Here is a 16,962-nt window from a genome sequence, read left to right as displayed (position 1 = left end):
CATTGCATCTGGCCTCTAGACTTCTCTTAATACACACTGTTTTGTCTATTTGACTTTGGAACCATGTAAATATCATGCAAAATTATACAAGAAAATTAAAGGTTAACAAAGTAATCCATAAACATTTAAAGCATTTGAGTACCAAGTTGGTGGCATCGCCTGCACAGAAAGGTACTACAGTTGGCCCTTGAGCAACACAGGTTTGAACTGCGTAAGTTCACTTAGATGCAGATTTTCTTCCTCCTCTGCCACCAAGACAGTGAAACAAACCTCTCACCTTCCTTGTCCTCGTCAGCCTACTCAATGTGAAAATGACAAGAATGAAGACCCACTTCCACGGAATGAATAGGGAATATATTTTATCTTCCTTGTGATAATCATAATAACATTTTCTTTTCTCTAGCTTACTCTATTGTAAGAATACCATATTTAACACATAAAACATTACGAGCATGTGTTAATCGCTTATTTATGTTATCAGCAAGACTTTCAGTCAACAGAAGGCTATCAGTAGTTACATTTTGGAAAAGTCAAAAATTATACTTGAATTTTCAACTGTGCAGAAAGTCAGTTCCCCAATCCCGAGTTGTTCAAGGGTCAACCGTATTCCAAGTGGTTTTGAAACATAGCAATTGACTGTGTGTCTCTGGTGGGATATATATGACCAAAAAACCCTGCAAAAACAAACAAACAAAAAGAAGCTTTGACAGTTGCCCAGGAATCATACTGTGGGCCATGTCATTGGGGACTTTATTCTGAAGCTGTTGTGTCTGCAATGTCAGATAAAGCAAATGGGGTCCCACTCACCTTCCCCAGGCTCCCTGGCATCAGACTGCACCCCACTGGCGCTCAGTACATGCTTTGGTTTTGCTCCTTCTTCTTCCACTTGCTCTTTGTTCTAAAATAACAACCATAAAAAAATGTAATCATTATCATCAAATATTGCCTTTCAGGCCACAGACATTTGCTGAGCACCTCCCGCGTGCTTAAGGTAAGGGCATTTAGGTTATTTCACACAGTATCACAGTAACATTGGAGAGTAGACACTGCAGTTACCACTTTAGAGAGAAGGACACTGAGGCCTTCCCAATGTCATAAAATTTAAAAGAGGAGGCACCCAGCTTCACACCAAGAACCACTTCCTTTCCAGGGCTTCCCCATATTCCCCATAAGGGATGAACCCAGCTCCTGATACAGGGTTCAAAATAGGCTGGACCCCAAAGGACTTAAGACTAGAGATGGAAAATAATCATTTAAATATATATGTGTGTGTGTGTATATATATATATATATTTTTTTTTTCTTTTTTCTTTTTGAGACAAGGTCTTGCTCTGTCATCCAGGCTGCAATGCAGAGGCACAATCTCAGCTCACTGCAACCTCTGCCTCCCAGGTTCAAAAGACCCTCCCAGCTCAGCCTCCCGAGTAGCTGGGATTACAGGCATGCATCACCATGCCCGGCTAATTTTTGTATTTTTAGTAGAGACAGGGTTTCACCATGTTGGCCAGGCTTGTCTCGAGCTCCTGGACTTAAGCTACCCTCCCCCCTAGGCCTCCCAAAGTGCTGGGATTACAGGTGTGAGCTACCATGCCTGGCCAGAGATGAAAAATAATCTTAATATGCCAACCCAGATCAATTGATCATGGCTACTACAGCATTGGTTTCGGCTGAATTCTGAAGTCAAATCCCTGCTTGGGGGAAACAGTGCCAAGGTCAATTAGTAATGTGTGCCTGGGAGCTGGGTTGGGGGATCCCATGGTCACCTCTTTACAGTGTAGCAGTGTAGCCAGGGGCATGGACTCTGGAGCCAGCCATGCTGGGTTTGAACCCCACCTTCACCACTTGGTCAAGATCCTTAAATTCTCTGCATCTCACTTTCCTCATCTGTAAAATGGGGATAATCACATTATCGGCCTTGTAGAGTCAGTGGGAAGATTTGGGAGTAATGTGCAAATGTCCTAGAAGTGTGCCCAGCACATAGTGGGTGCTCAATAGCTCTGCTGATTTTGTCCTGCCAGGAACCAAGAGCTATCAATGTTAAATGAGCCCAGTGTAAGGACACTGACCCAGAGAAGCTCTCAGCAGCTTTTCCTTAAATCCAAATGGTCCACACCAGACCAGTGTCTGGCCTGCCCATGCTTTCACCCATAAAACAGCCCAGAGCCCTCAGTATGCTCAGCTAGTCCATACTTAAGCAAGTATTTCCAGATGGTCTGACCTCTTGCTGGGTCCTCATGCAAGAGCACGGTGCTTCTGGGGTTTGCACCCTTCGATGAAGTCCCTAAGATGAATTCTGGCACATGTTACAGCAGCAGTGCCAGCCACAGCCCAGAGCCTTGCTTGCCCCCGAGGTGTAAAGCACTCACCAGTCTTGGGGCTTCTGTGGCCAAGGCAAGAGAAGCCCCTGTATCAGTGAGTGCCTTACGCCTGGGGGCCCAGCCAGGGCCTTCCCCTGCCTTGCCATAGAAGCCCTTAATTAGAAGCCCAGAGGCCAAAAACAGCTCAGGACATATTTTGTTGGGCTTGGATTTTTTTTTTTTTTTTTTTTTGAGACAGGGTCTCGCTCTGTTTTCCAGGCTGGAGTGCAGTGTTTGGATCCCAGTTCACTGCAGCCTCAACCTTCCAGGATTAAGTGATCCAGTGATCCTCTCACCTCAGCCTCACGAGCAGCTGGGACTACAGGCACGTGCTGCCACCTCCAGCTAATTGTTGGTTGACGTTGTTTTATAGAGACAAGGTACTCACTTTGTTACCCAGGTTTAAATTTTTCAATTTGTTCCCAACTTTTAAAATCTATGAGATTTTTACAGTTAGGATCCCTTTTGGGGTGACAGAATTGTTTCCCATTTTTACTGTGGTGGTGGTGACATGGATAGAAACATTTGTGGAGCTATATATTTGAAATGTGCATAGTTTGTGAGTATGTGCAGTTTATTACATGTAAATTATACCATTATAATTATTACGTAGTTACTAAACCTTAATAAAACTCTCTAGAAAAAAAAAAAATCTAAGTTCCCAGCTTTTCTTAAAAAATCTGAGGATGGCCGGGCATGGTAGCACACACCTATAATCCCAGCACTTTGGGAGGCTGAGGAGGGTGGATCACCTGGGGTCAGGAGTTCCAGATCAGCCTGGCCAACATGGTGAGATGAAACCCTGTCTCTACAAAAATACAAAAATTAGCCAGGCATGGTGACAGGCACCTGTAATCCCAGCTACTCGGGAGGCTGAGGCAGGGAGAATCACTTGAACCCGGAAGGCGGAGGTTGCAGTAAGCCCAGATCACACTGCTGCACTCCAGCCTGGGGGACAGAGTAAGACTCTTGTCAAAAAAAAAAACACACACACACACAGAAAAAAACCTGAAGATCTGGCAACTCTAGGCCAAGATGGCAAAACTCGGCTAGGGCAGTCTCCTCTAAGCAGCGCACTACAGCTGTTCCAAATGTCTCCCCAACCCTAAGGTGTTGGTTCCACTGTTCGTCTACACCATGCCCACTACTCTAAATTACTACCTGCTCATTACTTTGCGATTCCAGGACACCAAGCTTTGACCTCTGAACAGTAAGGACATAGCACATGGAGAACACACAGCCCAGCACCTGGCGTGGGGGAGGCACTTCATCAAAACTGCTCGCTGCCACTGTCACCAGGATCACCAGAGTCATCAATGTGGCCCAGATCCCCTGCTCGGCAGACAGCTCCCCCTTATCCTTCTGCAGACTCTGTCCTGCCGCCCCCAGAGCTGGGGGGACTGGAGGCATGAAATAGACCTCCTCCTCTTTCACCCACTGGCAGAAAGGGACTTGGACAGACTGTCCTTTGGCAGACCTTGTTGGGTTCAAACTGTCCTCTGCTTCCCCCCTCTTTAGGGTAGGCAGGCCCATGCATGTGCACCCCCCACCCCCAGCTGGGTTCTGTCTTCAGGGCTCAGCCTTCTAGTCCCTGCTGTTTCTGTGCTTCCTCACACACCATTCTAGAGGACTGGTGCCTCTGAACACATATGCCCGGGGCTGTTTTCCAGAAGAGCACACCTGGCTTCCAGGTATCATCAAATTCACTGCTGGAACCAGATGAAGTGCCGCTGGGGACTTCTGAAGATCTCAGGAGGACCTTCACAAAGTCCTGGCACAATTTTCAAATTTAACTGCCAGTGCTAGGATTTAATTCCATTCCAAAGACGGTTGCCATGCTCCACTCTCCCAGGAAACTCAGTCCCCAAGAAGCCTCCATAATGCACAGCATTCAGCACTGACGATGTGTTTAGCAGCCGTGGCTATGTCTCAGTTCACCGCTCATTCTCTGAGCCCTTCCTGCAAGACCTGCCCTGGCCTCACAACATGGAGGGAAGCAGAGGTTTCCTGTCATGGGCCAATCAGCAGCCGACAGCCTGATGGGGAGACTGGACCAAACCTAAAGACATTCCTGATATGTTTATTAAAGGCCAGGGTCAGAGGAGAGATTTAGCAAGTTCCAGTGGAGCAGGACAGACGGGAAATGGCACAAGAACTCAAAAAGTAGGAAGTTCTGTGACTTCCCTTACCCAGAAATGCCTTCATGCAACATATGTAACAGCTAATTTCATTACTACATGAAGCACTCTTACAAATCAATAAGAAAAAGGCAAAAAAACAAAATAGGAAAGAGGGGGAAAAGATATGAGCAGGCAGTCCACAGAAAATACAAAAGGTTTCAAACCTGTGAGTGATGTTCAGTCTTCTAGCAAAATAAATATAAATCAAAACTATAAGACATATTAGTCTATTTGGGTTATATTTGAAATTTTCCATAATAAAAACCTAAAATTTTTTCAGAAGTTCAAAAGGTTAGCTTTAAGAGACATAAAAATAATTGTCTTATTTGGGTCTGATACAAATAAACTGTAAATTTTTATTTTATTTATTTATTTTTGTGTGTGTGTGAGACAGAGCCTCACTCTGTCGCCCAGGCTGGAGTGCAGTGGTGCGATCTCGGCTCACTGTAACCTCTGCCTCCCGGGTTCAAGTGATTCTTCTGCCTCAGCCTCCCGGGTAGCTGGGACTACAGGCGCCCGCCACCACGCCCAGCTAATTTTTGCATTTTTAGTAGAGACGGGGGGGGGGGGGTTCACCATATTGGCCAGGCTAGTCTCGAACTCCTGACCTTGTGATCTGCCCACCATGGCCTCCCAAAGTGCTGGGATTACAGGTGTGAGCCACCACACCCAGCTTTTTTTTTTTTTAAGATGGAGTTTTTGGTTTTGTTGCCCAGGCTGGAGTATGGTGGCGCAATCTTGGCTCACTGCAACCTCCAACCTCCTGGGTTCAAGCAATTCTCCTGCCTCAGCCTCCTGAGTAGCTGACATTACAGGCATGTACCACCATGCCCAGCTAATTTTTGTATTTCTATTAGAGACAGGGTTTTAGCACATTGGCCAGGCTGGTCTCGAACTCCTGACCTCAGATGATCCCCCGCCTCAGCCTCCCAAAGTGCTGGGATTACAAGCTTGAACCACCTCGCCCAGCCTAAAATATTTTTAAAGTATAAGATAATCAGGGAAATTAGAACACCGAACTTCAGTAATACTAAAAAGTTATCATTCGGCCCAGTGCAGTGGCTTGTGCCTATAATCCCAATACTTTGGGAGGCTGAGGCAGGAGGATCGCTTGAGCCCAGGAGTTCAAGACCAGCCTGGGCAATGTAGTGAGACCCTGTCTCTAAATAAAAATAAATAAATAAAGTTATTCACTTTATTAGGTGTGATGACAGTATCAAGATTATGTTTTTCTAAAAGAGCCCTTATCTTTTTGCTATAAATGCTAAAACGTTTATGAAAGAAATGATCCAACATCTCAGATTTCCTTAAAATAATCCGAAGGGAGAAGTGGGTGGGGAAAAGAGAAAAAAAAAAAGCACAATAATTTCCCATTTTCATTCACCAGAAAGGCAAAGAATCAAAAGCATTCCCACACCTTGATGGTAGGAGACTGATTTGGAGTAACTTCTTTGAAGGCTGATTTGCCTTTATCCGTATCAATTTACCATTTGGCTTGGCATTTCCATTGTGGGAGTGTATCATGCAGATAAACTCACACTTGTGTTCAGTGACATACATCTATGGATATTCACTGCATCATTATGTATAGTTGCCAAAAATGAGAAACAATAGAAACAAACGAGGATCTGGGCTGGTTAACAACTGAACACACAGCCCCCCAAAGGGAGTACTCGGAATATATTCATAACAATATAAACATCAATCAATGCCCAAAATACATTAAGTAAAAAATTAGAAATCAGGGCCAGGACAATGTGAATAACATTTAAATTAAAATAAAACAATTCTGCCAGGAGCGGTGGCTCACACCTGTAATCCCAGCACTTCGGGAGACCGAAGCAGGCAGATCACTTGAGGTCAGAAGTTCGAGACCAGCCTGACCAATATGGTGAAACCCCATCTCTACTAAAAATACAAAAAAGTTGGCCAGGCATGGTGGTGGGCATCTGTAATCCCAGCTACTCAGGAGGCTGAGACAGGAGAATCGCTTGAACCCAGGAGGCGGAGGTTGCCGTGAGTCAAGATCACACCATTGTACTCCAGCCTGGGTGACAGAGTGAAGCTCCCTCTCAAAAACAAAACAAATCAACAAAGCAATTCTGGTGGACAGATTGTGGGAAAAACAAAACCAAACAAAAGGGTGCTGTGGATACCAAGTTGCTTGTAGACACAGCCTCTATCTGGAAGGATTCAAAGGAAATCAGAACCCACGCTTGCCTGCGGGGCAGGGTATTGGTGTTCTGGGGCCTGGGGGATGGAATAGGAAGGAGATGTATGCTCTTTACATTATTATTTTTTTACTATGTGCATATTAATTTGGTTAACGCTATTGATTAGATCTATTTTATTACTTACAGTCGTGACTTTGTATCTGCCAGGGATCAGTTCCTGGGCCCCCTCCACACCAAAATCTATGGCTGCTGAAGTCCCTGATATAAAATGTCATGGTATTTGCATGTAACCTACACACATCCTCCCATACACTTTAAATCACCTCTAGATTACTTATAATACCTAATACAATGTAGATGCTATATGAGTAGTTGTTATACTATCGTGTAACAACTGTATTATTATTTAGAGAATAATGACAAGAAAGAAAAACCTGTACATGCTCAGTACGGACACACCATCATAGGACTAACTACATTTTGATCTGAGATTTGATTGAATCTGAAGATGTAGAACCCACAAATATGGAGGGCTGACTATAATTAGATTAAATTTCTTTCTTTTTTTAAGAGACAGGGCCTCACTCTGTGGCCCAGGCTGGAGTGCACTGGCACAAACATAGCTCACTAAAGCCTCCGTTTCCAGGGCTCAAACAATTCTCCCACCTTAGCCTCCCGAGTAGCTAGGACTACAGGTATGTGCCACAATGCCTGGCAAATTTTTAAATTTATTTTTTGTAGAGACGGGGTCTTACTATGTTGCCCAGGCTGGTCTCAAACTCCTGGCCTCAAGAAATCCTCCCACCTTGGCCTCCCAAAGCACTAGGATTACAGGCATGAGCCACTGCACCCAGCATAATTTTATTTCTTTAAAGCTGGGCATGGTTAGGGTCACACTGCCCTGCAGGCCAAGCCCTCAGGAGAGGCACCGTGGAGACAGCAGGGGCTGGGGAGAGGGGCAGCTCTGACAGGAGCTGCAGGGCAGGGAGGGGAAGGGGCAGCAGGGGAGCTCCGGCCTGGTGCGGGGAGGGGAGGCATGCTCCTGTCCTCGGCAGCTGACACAGAGTCAAGCACAGACCCCTTTGACCCCAGCTCATCTCTTGCCAGAGGCTGGTAAGTCACTTCAGGGGTCTGAAATGGTGGCTCCAGGTTGTCTGAGTGTTGTTAAGTGGCTGACCCCTAGCTGTCCCCAAACAGGGTGTTCCCTCTGCAGACCTCACCCCCCATATCCTTCTCCCAGCGGCCAAGCTCCCATTAGCCTGCAGGATTGATTATGCAACTCTTGGGAACAGCCGCTCCCAGGAATGCCACCCTCCACCCCCAGGCTCCGGCTCCTGCCTGCTGTCCCCCTGGGTCACTGTCAACACTCGTCTCCCCACAGGCAGCTGCACTGTCCACCCCCTCTGGAGCTAAGCTCAAGGTTGGGAACAGGAGGTGGCGGGTGGGTTTCTGAGCGGGGCTCCATCAGGAGAGACTGGCCACTCCTACCCGTCCCATCCCATGTGTGAAGGAGCAGAAGGGCAGTCACGGGGGTGTCAGAGAAGTGTGGTGGTCCTCTCTCCCAAACCACCAGCATGTCCCCCACGGCTAGGTTCCCTGGAGCTGCCAAGACCCTGTAGTCCTGACCAGAGCCCCGCTTCTTCCCTTCCCTGGGGAGAATAGCAGGCAGTATCCTGCCTGGAAATCCACTTATGACCCGTTTAAGGTTCCGGCTCTCCTTTTCCCCATCAACAGGTCACACAGGAAGGGGACACCATGCCTCCAGCTCTCCAAACACTGGCTGCCTGGCCAGTCTCCCACCAGGGCCGGGGCCTCCCGTCCAGCTAGGGCAGGGAAGCAGGAACCAACCTCCTCGGGGCTGTCACCTGGGCTGCCTCCCCTCCAGGGGACATGCCCTTGCATGAGGAAATCCGCCACCTTCGATTTCTGGAATGTGGCCCCCACCAAAGCGATGGCCCTGTCCACCGCAGCCACCATCCTGAAGAGGGCCTCCAGCCTGGCACCGTGCTGGGCCGCATCCTGCTGCATGGCCCTCACCAGCTCCAGGACCTCAGGCCACCCGGCCTGGGTGTCAGCGCGGGGAGCCCCATCAGCCCCACCTGGGCCTGGTGCCCGGGAGGCCTCCAGCCTGCGCAGGCCTTGCTCCAGGTGGCCCATGTCTCGGCACACGCTCTGCAACTTCTCTGTGACATCTCCTTGGAAGTGAAGGAGCTGGTCCACCTTCTCGTTCAGCATGTTCAGCTTTTTGTCCATGGTAGTTAAGCAGGCCTTGCCCAACCCTGGCGGCCCCCAGTGCCCCAGACTCTCCTCAGAGGTTCCTGACATGCTGGTGCAGGCTTGACCAGGGTAAGAGTGGGGAATGACGAGAGGCACAGACCCCTGGTTCTCACTCAGGCGGTGGTGTCTGCAAGGTCATTGTCCTCCGCAGCTGACAGCCTCCCGGCAGCACCAACCCCCACGATGGCCTGGGCTGTGTGAGGAGCGCAGAGACCCGGGTTCTTCCTGTACCTTGGCTTTGCTTATCTCCCACCCTCCACGGGCCTGTGAGTGACAGGCCGAGGTCGGCCCAGGCCCTTCTCCTTGGGGCCCCTTTGACATCACGGCAGCATTTAACATTCCTCTCTGAGAGGCTGCTGATGGGCAAATATGTTAAGAATCTGCCCAGAGCAGGCAGGGTTCATGCAACTACTGGTTCGGTTCAGTGGAAAGGAAAGGGTCCTTTGGAGAATGGACCTGCTGGCTGGGCTCCAGGAGGGATCCCAGGGCAGAGGAAGGTCCTTAGAGGCCCAGAGCCCTGAGGCCACACATATCAGAGTCACAGTAAAAAGCAAGATAGAGACAGAAAGGAATGTGAGACCACTCAGCAAAGTTGTGACTCCTGCCGTGATGAAAATTGTGATGCTTCTGCAAATTTAAAACAAACTTCAGGTGCCCCTACTACACCAGCGTTCAGAACATGTGTTGAGACTGTCTGTGGGGTGGCTGGCTGGTCCCTCCCCACCAGGGCCTTCAGTCACTAGTCACTGGTACCTAAAAATAGAACTGAGGGCAATGGCCCTGGCCACCTGCCAAGTGCTGTCCTGAGGGCCCATGTTCTTCACTGGGCCCTCGGGGGGACACTCACCAGAGACACTTGCTCCCCCAATAACAACTATGCAGGTATCAGACACGCAGTTTCCATACTGAAACAGACTTAGCAGGGACCCAGAGCACAACAGGCCTGTGTTTCCTGTGGTTTACAAATGTTTTTGCCTTAGAAGCCCTGGGTTCAAATAAAACATTTTACAGAAGTATCAGTCAATAAAGCAGACACAAGCAGAGATGCTAAGGTTACCCCCGAGGTGGGGCACAGGGAGCCCCTCAAAGTCCCAAGTATGCCACGGGGCAGTCTGACCTACACCATTTCCATCCAGCTCCCCTCGGGCAGAAGGCAAGGCCCAGAGAGGGGCATTTGCCCAAGGTGGCCCAGGCAGGCACACGGCCTCCTGAGGATGGTCCAGCCATGGGCAGGGCTGCCCCCAATGGAGGGGGCTTTAGTGTCCCCGTCAAGCTTCCCCCTTCTGAATAAAAGCAATTATTATAAAGTCTGACCTGGACATTTGGAATCTAAAAGCACTATTAGGGATGGGTACAGTGGCTCACATCTATAATCCCAGCACTTTGGCAGGCGGATTGCTTGTGTCCAGGTGTTCGAAACCAGCCTGGGCAACAGAGCAAGACCCGGTCTCCACAAAAAATAAGCCAGGCAGGGTGGCACACACTTGTGGTCCTAGCTACTCAGGAGGCTGAGGCGAGAGGATTGTTTGAGGCTGCAATGAGCTCTGATCCTGCCACTGCACTCCAGGCTGGGCAACAGAACGAGACCCTGTCTTCAAAATAAATAAATACATGAAAGCACCATTAGAGGTTTTGCTATGTTAAACCATTAACCTATCAATGCAATGAGCTTGCTATGCAAATGCAGCTTGACCACAGCCTTCTCTACCTACCCCTCTATCCTGCTAGTTGCCCCTGGGCAGCCCACAGAGAAATCCAAACCCATTCCTGAGAGCACAGCCATGGGTGTCGTTGGTGGAATGACCCAGAACATGCTAGAAAGAGCAGGGTCTGTTATATTCACCGCCGCTGAAAAACACACAGATAAAGTCTCCTTGGAAAAGGAAATTTGAGGGGTAACCCCGTGTTCCAGTTCCTCTGGGGATTCACCATGTGCCTCAGGAGGACCTCATTTGCCACAGAAGACTCCCCCAGTCGACCAGGGCAGCGGGCTCTCCCAACACTTCACGCTTAGCACTTCCCTGCAGATCTGGGCTCCCTGGGCCAACCTTTGGGAAAATGGCTGACTAGAGAAGTCTCTAGAAGTCTAACACACCCAGCCCCTGTGCCTCTCCCCAGTTGGTGCCTATAATTTTTGTGGAATAAAAGTCCCACCAGACAAGAGAGGCAGACCCTGGCCTCTGGAGAACCAGCATCCAGGCAAGTCCTAGGTTAATAAAGCTGGAAAGGGCCGGGGGCAGTGGCTCATGCCTGTAATCCCAGCACTTTGGGAGGCCAAAGCGAACGGACCACGAGGTCAAGAGATTGAGAACATCCTGGCCAATATGGTGAAACCCCGTCTCTACTAAAAAAATACAAAAAATTAGCCAGGTGTGGTGGTGCATGCCTATAATCCCAGCTACTTGGGGGGCTGAGGCAGGAGAATCTCTTGAACCTGGGAGACGGAGGTTGTGGTGAGCCGAGATTGCGCCATTGCACTCCAGCCTGGGCAACAAGAGTGAAACTCTGTCTCAAAAAATAATAATAATAAATAAAAATAAATAAATAAATAAAGCCAGAAAGATAACTTCAAAGTCTAAATGAATCCAAAGGAAAACACCAAATACCCAGACATGTACCTATACCAAACGTGAATTATCTGAGGCCAGGCACAGTGGCTCATGCCTATAATCCCAGCACTTTGGGAGGTCAAGGCAGGCGAATCACTTGAGGCCAGGAGTTTGAGACCAGCCTGGCCAACATGGTGAAACCCCATCTCTACTAAAAATACAAAAATTAGCAGGACATGGTGGCGAGCGCCTGTGATTTTAGCTACTCAGGAGGTTGAAGTATGAGAATCGCTTGAACCCGGGTGGTGGAGGTTGCAGTGAACCAAGATGGTGCCACTGTACTTCAGCCTGGGTGACAGAGCAAGACACTGTCTCGAAAAAGAAAAAAAAAAAGAATTAAATTACAAAAGGATTTGTCATGTCTTCATTAAGCATTTACATTAACCTTGTAAACAAACAAGTTTACAAAGTAGCCCATTTGCTAAGAAGGTGGCTACGGCTGGAAGCTCCCTGAGGGCAGACCAATCCTCTTAGGCTTGGCCTGGATTCCCGGAGGCACCAGCTGCCTGGCACATGGCAGGTGTTCAACATGGAGGAATGAGCTAAGGAGGAGGCAGCAGGAGGCTGAGCAGACCGTCCTGAGACTTCTGTGGAAGGAGGAGGCATCAAAGTGAGCACAGGACAGGAAACCCTGACAATCCGGGAAGGGAGCTCCAGGGAGCTCCAGGGCCCTCTGGGAGAAAGCCTAGAACACACCGTGGGTGGTTCCTGGGGCTTCTTTGGTGGAAGGGAGTAGCCAGAAGGACAAACTTTAACCTCTTTCATTCTCAGCTTTAAGAGATAGGAGTTTGGAGCACATGGATTTCCTGTAGGGATACTTCTCTCTAACTCTCCCTGATGCATAGGACACAGCAGGGGGCTTGGCCAGTTTTTGTGTGATGGTGCTTGCCCAGAGGATGGGGAGGCATTGACCCCCCAAGCCCAGAGAAGGAAGACCAGAGAAGAGGTAGCTGAACTAGATCGACAGAGCAGCAAATACAATAACCCCTTGTCCTTCCTGGGTAAGGACAGGGCAGGGCAGTGGATCCTTTCCCGGGAAAAGACAGGCTGACCTCTATTCACCCTAGGTGGGGGCCAGCACACACTAAACCCCAAGACTCTTCCCTGGCCTTCTAGTGACCTAATAGTCTTGGGGATCATGAGGTGAGAGAGATTTCAACACCGTCATTTTATTTTACTTTGTTTTTTTCTAAGATAGGGTCTTGATCTGTTGCCCAGGCTGGAGTACAGTGGCACAACCACAGCTCACTGCAACCTGGAACTCCTAGGCTCAAGCGATCCTCCAGCCTCAGCCTCTTGCATAACTGGGATTACAGGTGCATGCCCCCGCACCCAGCTAATTTTTAATTTTTTTTAAATGTCATCACCCAGGTATTAAGCCTAGTACTCATTAGTTAGTCTATACAACAAGCCCGCATGACACAGGTTTACTTATGTAACAAACTTGCACATGTATCCCTGAACTTAAAATAAAAGTTTAAAAAAAAAACTTTCTTTTATAGATGGGGTCTTTCAATATCTTTCCAGGCTTTATTAACCCAGGAGAGTGGTGGCTCACATCTGTAACCCCATCACTTTGGGAGGCTGAGGCAGGAGGATTGCTTGAGCCCAGGAGTTCAAGATCAGCCTGGGCAACAGAGCAAGACTCCGTCTCTACTAAAGAACATATATGTATATATTAGCCAGGCATGGTGGCATGTGCCTGTCATCCCAGTTATAAGGAGGCTGAGGCAGAAGGATCCCTTGAGCCTGGGAGGTTGAGGCAGCAGTGAGCAGCAATGGAGACACGTACTCCAACCTGGACAACGGAACAAGACCCTGCCTCAAAAAATAAAATAAAATAAAATAAAATAAAATAAAATAAAATAATATCAAGGCTCTGACTCAAGTTGAAAGACTGACCTCTCATATTTCTCTCCTTCCCCTCCAGAGACTTCGTGGTAAAGGAAGAAAATAAATACACACCTGCAACGATGAAGAGAATAGAAGGGGCTGTTGGTGAATGAGTGTTATCAATGAATTTCTGGAAAACTAGTGGAGGAGAGGTAACTGGAGAAACAAGAAAGAGAAAACTGCAGCCTCACTGGCCACAAGGGTGAATACAGATAAGCATGGAGCCAGCTTTCCCTGTAGGACCCCAAAGAGGCTTCAGACCCCGAGACCCCCGGTGGGGTAAATGGGGAGCAGGAATGCAAGACTGAAAAGTCCATCCTTCTTCCTGCCCCACACCCCAGCACAGAAGGGCCTGGCCAGGCCCACCCTCCCTAGAGATCAGAGCCTGCTTCTGGAGAAATGTAATGGTCCACACCATAATAGTTCTAGGGGCTGGCTTTTGGGGTTTCTCAGGAGCGCCCTACCTGCTCATCCTCAACAAAACCACGCAGTTAAAAAGCCTCAACCACCCCAGCTGTCAGTACCTTCTTCAGAAATATGCACAGACAAAAAGGATCACTGAATGTTCAAAGAAAGCCTTCAAGATGAAAAGGGAAGACTAAAGCAAATAAACAGAAACATGATCATAGAAGAAACAGAGGAAATCAGAAACAGAAAGTTTCAAAAAGGCTGTCATTTGGCGGGGTGAGGTGGCTCACACCTGTAATCCTAGCACTTTGGGAGGCCAGGGAGGCGGGGCTCAACTGAGCACAAGAATTCGAGACCAACCTGGGCAATATAGAGAGACCCTGTCTCTACCAAGAAATTTTTTTAATTAGCTGGGTGTGGTGGCATGCGCCTGTAGTCCAGCTCTTTGGGAAGCTAAGGTGGCAGGATTATTTAAAGCCCAAGAGGCGGAGGTTGCAGCGAACCATGTCCGTGCCACTGCACTCCAACCAGGGTGACAGGGCAAGACCCTGTCTCAAAAAACAAACAGACAAGCCTGTCATTTGTAGCCACAGAAAAGCATGAAAGGCTATTCCATTCTTTAAAAAAGGAGAGGATGCTATGGAAATAGAACAACTGTAGAATAAAAGAGAGGTCTTGGAATTTTAAAGTATGAATAGTGGAATTTAAAAATATGAATAGTATAATTTAAAAATTCAATATAGGGATGAGAAGATGAAGCTAAGATACTATCCCAGAAAATAAAACTAAAAGATGAAGACATGTGCAGGAGAGAAGCTGTTCGACAATGAGTCCAGCTAGCCTCACATCTAATTAACTGGAGTTTCGAGAGAAATGAAAGAAGGAAATAATTTATAAAAGAAATGCTACAGTCATTATGAAATTTTGGAACACAGGGATAAAGAGAAGATTTAAAAACTCCCCAAAATGTAAAAGAAAAAAACCACACACTTGTGAGAATTTGTCCCCTTCAAAATTAATGTCAAAATGTAATCCCAGTGTGGCAGCATTGAGAGGTAAGGCCTTTAAGAAGCAACTGGATCATGAGGGCCCTACCCTTACGGGTTAATGGATGAATGGGTTATCATGGGAGTGGGGCTGGTGGTTTCATAAGAGGAGGAAGCGAGACCTGAGGGAGCACACTCAGCCCCTTCCCCATGGGATACCCTGGGCCACCTCTGGACTCTGTGGAGAGGGCCCACCAGCAAGAAGGTCCTCACAAGATTCAGCCCCTCAACCTTGGACTTCTCAGCCTCCATAACTAAAGAAATACATTCCTTTTCTTTATAAATTACCTAGTTTCAGGTATTTCTGAAAATAGACTATCATACATACCAAAGAACTAGAATCAGAATGACATGAAACTTCTCATCCTAAAAACAACTGGATGCTAGAAAAGAGGCTGGCTGTCAAAGTCTAGATAGGAAAGCTCTTCCCCTTAGAACTGCACCACCATCAGGTGACAAAATGAAGGGTTTTATGATTTGCAAAAATGCAAAAAATTCATGCTTTTTTTTTTTTTTTTTTTAAGACATGGTCTCACTCTGTCACCCAGGCTGGAGTTCTGTGGCATGATCTCGGCTCACTGCTGCCTCAGCCTCCTGGGCTCAAGCAGTCCTCCACCTCAGCCTCCCAAGCAGCCAGGACTATAGGCGTGTGCCACCACGCTTGGCTGATTTTTGTGGGTTTTTTTTAGAGATGGGGTTTTGCCATGTTGCCCAGGCTGCTTTTGAACTCCTGGGCTCAAACAATCGACCTGCCTCAGACTACCAAAGTGCTGGGATTATAGGCTTGAGCCACTGCACCTGACCCATGCATGCTTTCTAAGGAAGCTACTTTGAGGATATACTACAGCAAAATGAGGAGGTAAACAGCCTGGCCAACATGGTGAAACCCCATCTCTACTAAAAATACAAAAAAGGTAGCTGGGCATGGTGGTGGGTGCCTGTAATCCCAGTTACTCGGGAGGCTGAGGCAGGAGAATTGCTTGAACTTGGGAGGCGGAGGTTGGAGTGGGCCAAGATCGCGCCACTGCACTCCAGCCTGGGTGACAAGAGTGAAACTCCATCTCAAAAAAAAAAAAAGAGCTCCAAGAAACAATAGCTTCAACCTAGGCCCAAAGTTGAAGCAAGAAAATCAAGAGTGTTCAACAGGAACCCTCCCGGGGGGAAAAGAGCATACAATAGAATGCAATTAAACACATGCAGTAAAATGGGAAGAGCACAGGGCCTGGAGCCGGACTGCCTGGATTTAATTTCTGCCTCTGCCAGTTCTTAGCCACAGCCCTGGGCCAGTTTTCACTTAACCTCTCTGAGTCTATACTTCCTTGTTCGTAACAAGAGAATAATAATAACACATACCCTTATGGAGTGGTCGGGAGGTGCCATGAGAATGCCTGGGAGGCACCCAGCAAGTGCTCAGACATTAGCCATCAGCATGATGATGGCAGATACTGCAAAAGGGGAACAAAAGGAATTAGAGATGCCAGGACAACTGGAGTTCTTTTTTCTTTTTCTTTATCTTTTTTTTTTGAGACAGAGTCTTGCTCTGTCGCCCAGGCTGGAGTGCAGTGGCGCGATCTCGGCTCACTGCAACCTCCGCCTCCCGGGTTCAAGCAATTCTCCTGCCTTAGCCTCCCGAGAGTAGCTGGGACTACAGGTGCACACCGCCACACCCGGCTAACTTTTTGTATTTTAGTAGAGATGGGCTTTCACTGTGTTGCCCAGGCTGGTATCGAACTCCTGAGCTCAGGCAATCCGCCCGCCTCAGCCTCCCAAATTGCTAGGATTACAGGTGTGAGCCACCATGCCTGGCCCAGAGTTCTTACAAGAAAGAATGAGATTAAAATACAATCACTGATTTTGCATTGAAGAATATTTACAGTTGTAGTAAAGTAAACCCTTTATTAAGTAAAAGCAGCGACATCTGTCTTGTGAGGGTGAGGGAGGGAAAGTGGGGAGTGTGAGAGAGCTAAGTCCTCATTTATCTTACCAGCAACTCCATAGATCATGCACAAAACAGAGAA

At 47.9% G+C, this 16,962-nt stretch overlaps 1 protein-coding gene across 7 annotated transcripts in view; it reads right to left on the bottom strand.

Annotated features, from left to right (window-relative positions):
* Nucleotides 1-16,962, bottom strand: part of MYLK3 (myosin light chain kinase 3) — an 80,398-nt gene that overhangs the window by 32,236 nt on the left and 31,200 nt on the right. For 6 of the 7 annotated variants that reach the window (XM_017953320.3, XM_021931924.2, XM_017953322.3 and 3 more), the window contains exon 2: nucleotides 808-898. Coding sequence is in view for 3 of the 7 variants with exons in the window: in XM_009196368.4 (XP_009194632.2) it covers nucleotides 808-898 (91 nt within the window). In the remaining 4 variants the exon portion in view is untranslated. Of the gene's footprint in view, nucleotides 1-807; nucleotides 899-8,559; nucleotides 10,353-16,962 lie in introns of those variants that run through there. The other variant, XM_003916828.5, reaches the window with a different exon arrangement.

The sequence above is a fragment of the Papio anubis genome, chromosome 18, assembly GCF_008728515.1.
Source record: "Papio anubis isolate 15944 chromosome 18, Panubis1.0, whole genome shotgun sequence".
Taxonomy (NCBI): domain Eukaryota; kingdom Metazoa; phylum Chordata; class Mammalia; order Primates; family Cercopithecidae; genus Papio; species Papio anubis.
The sequence above is the reverse complement of the archived record's forward strand: the minus strand, read 5'-3'. Positions and strand labels throughout refer to the sequence as shown.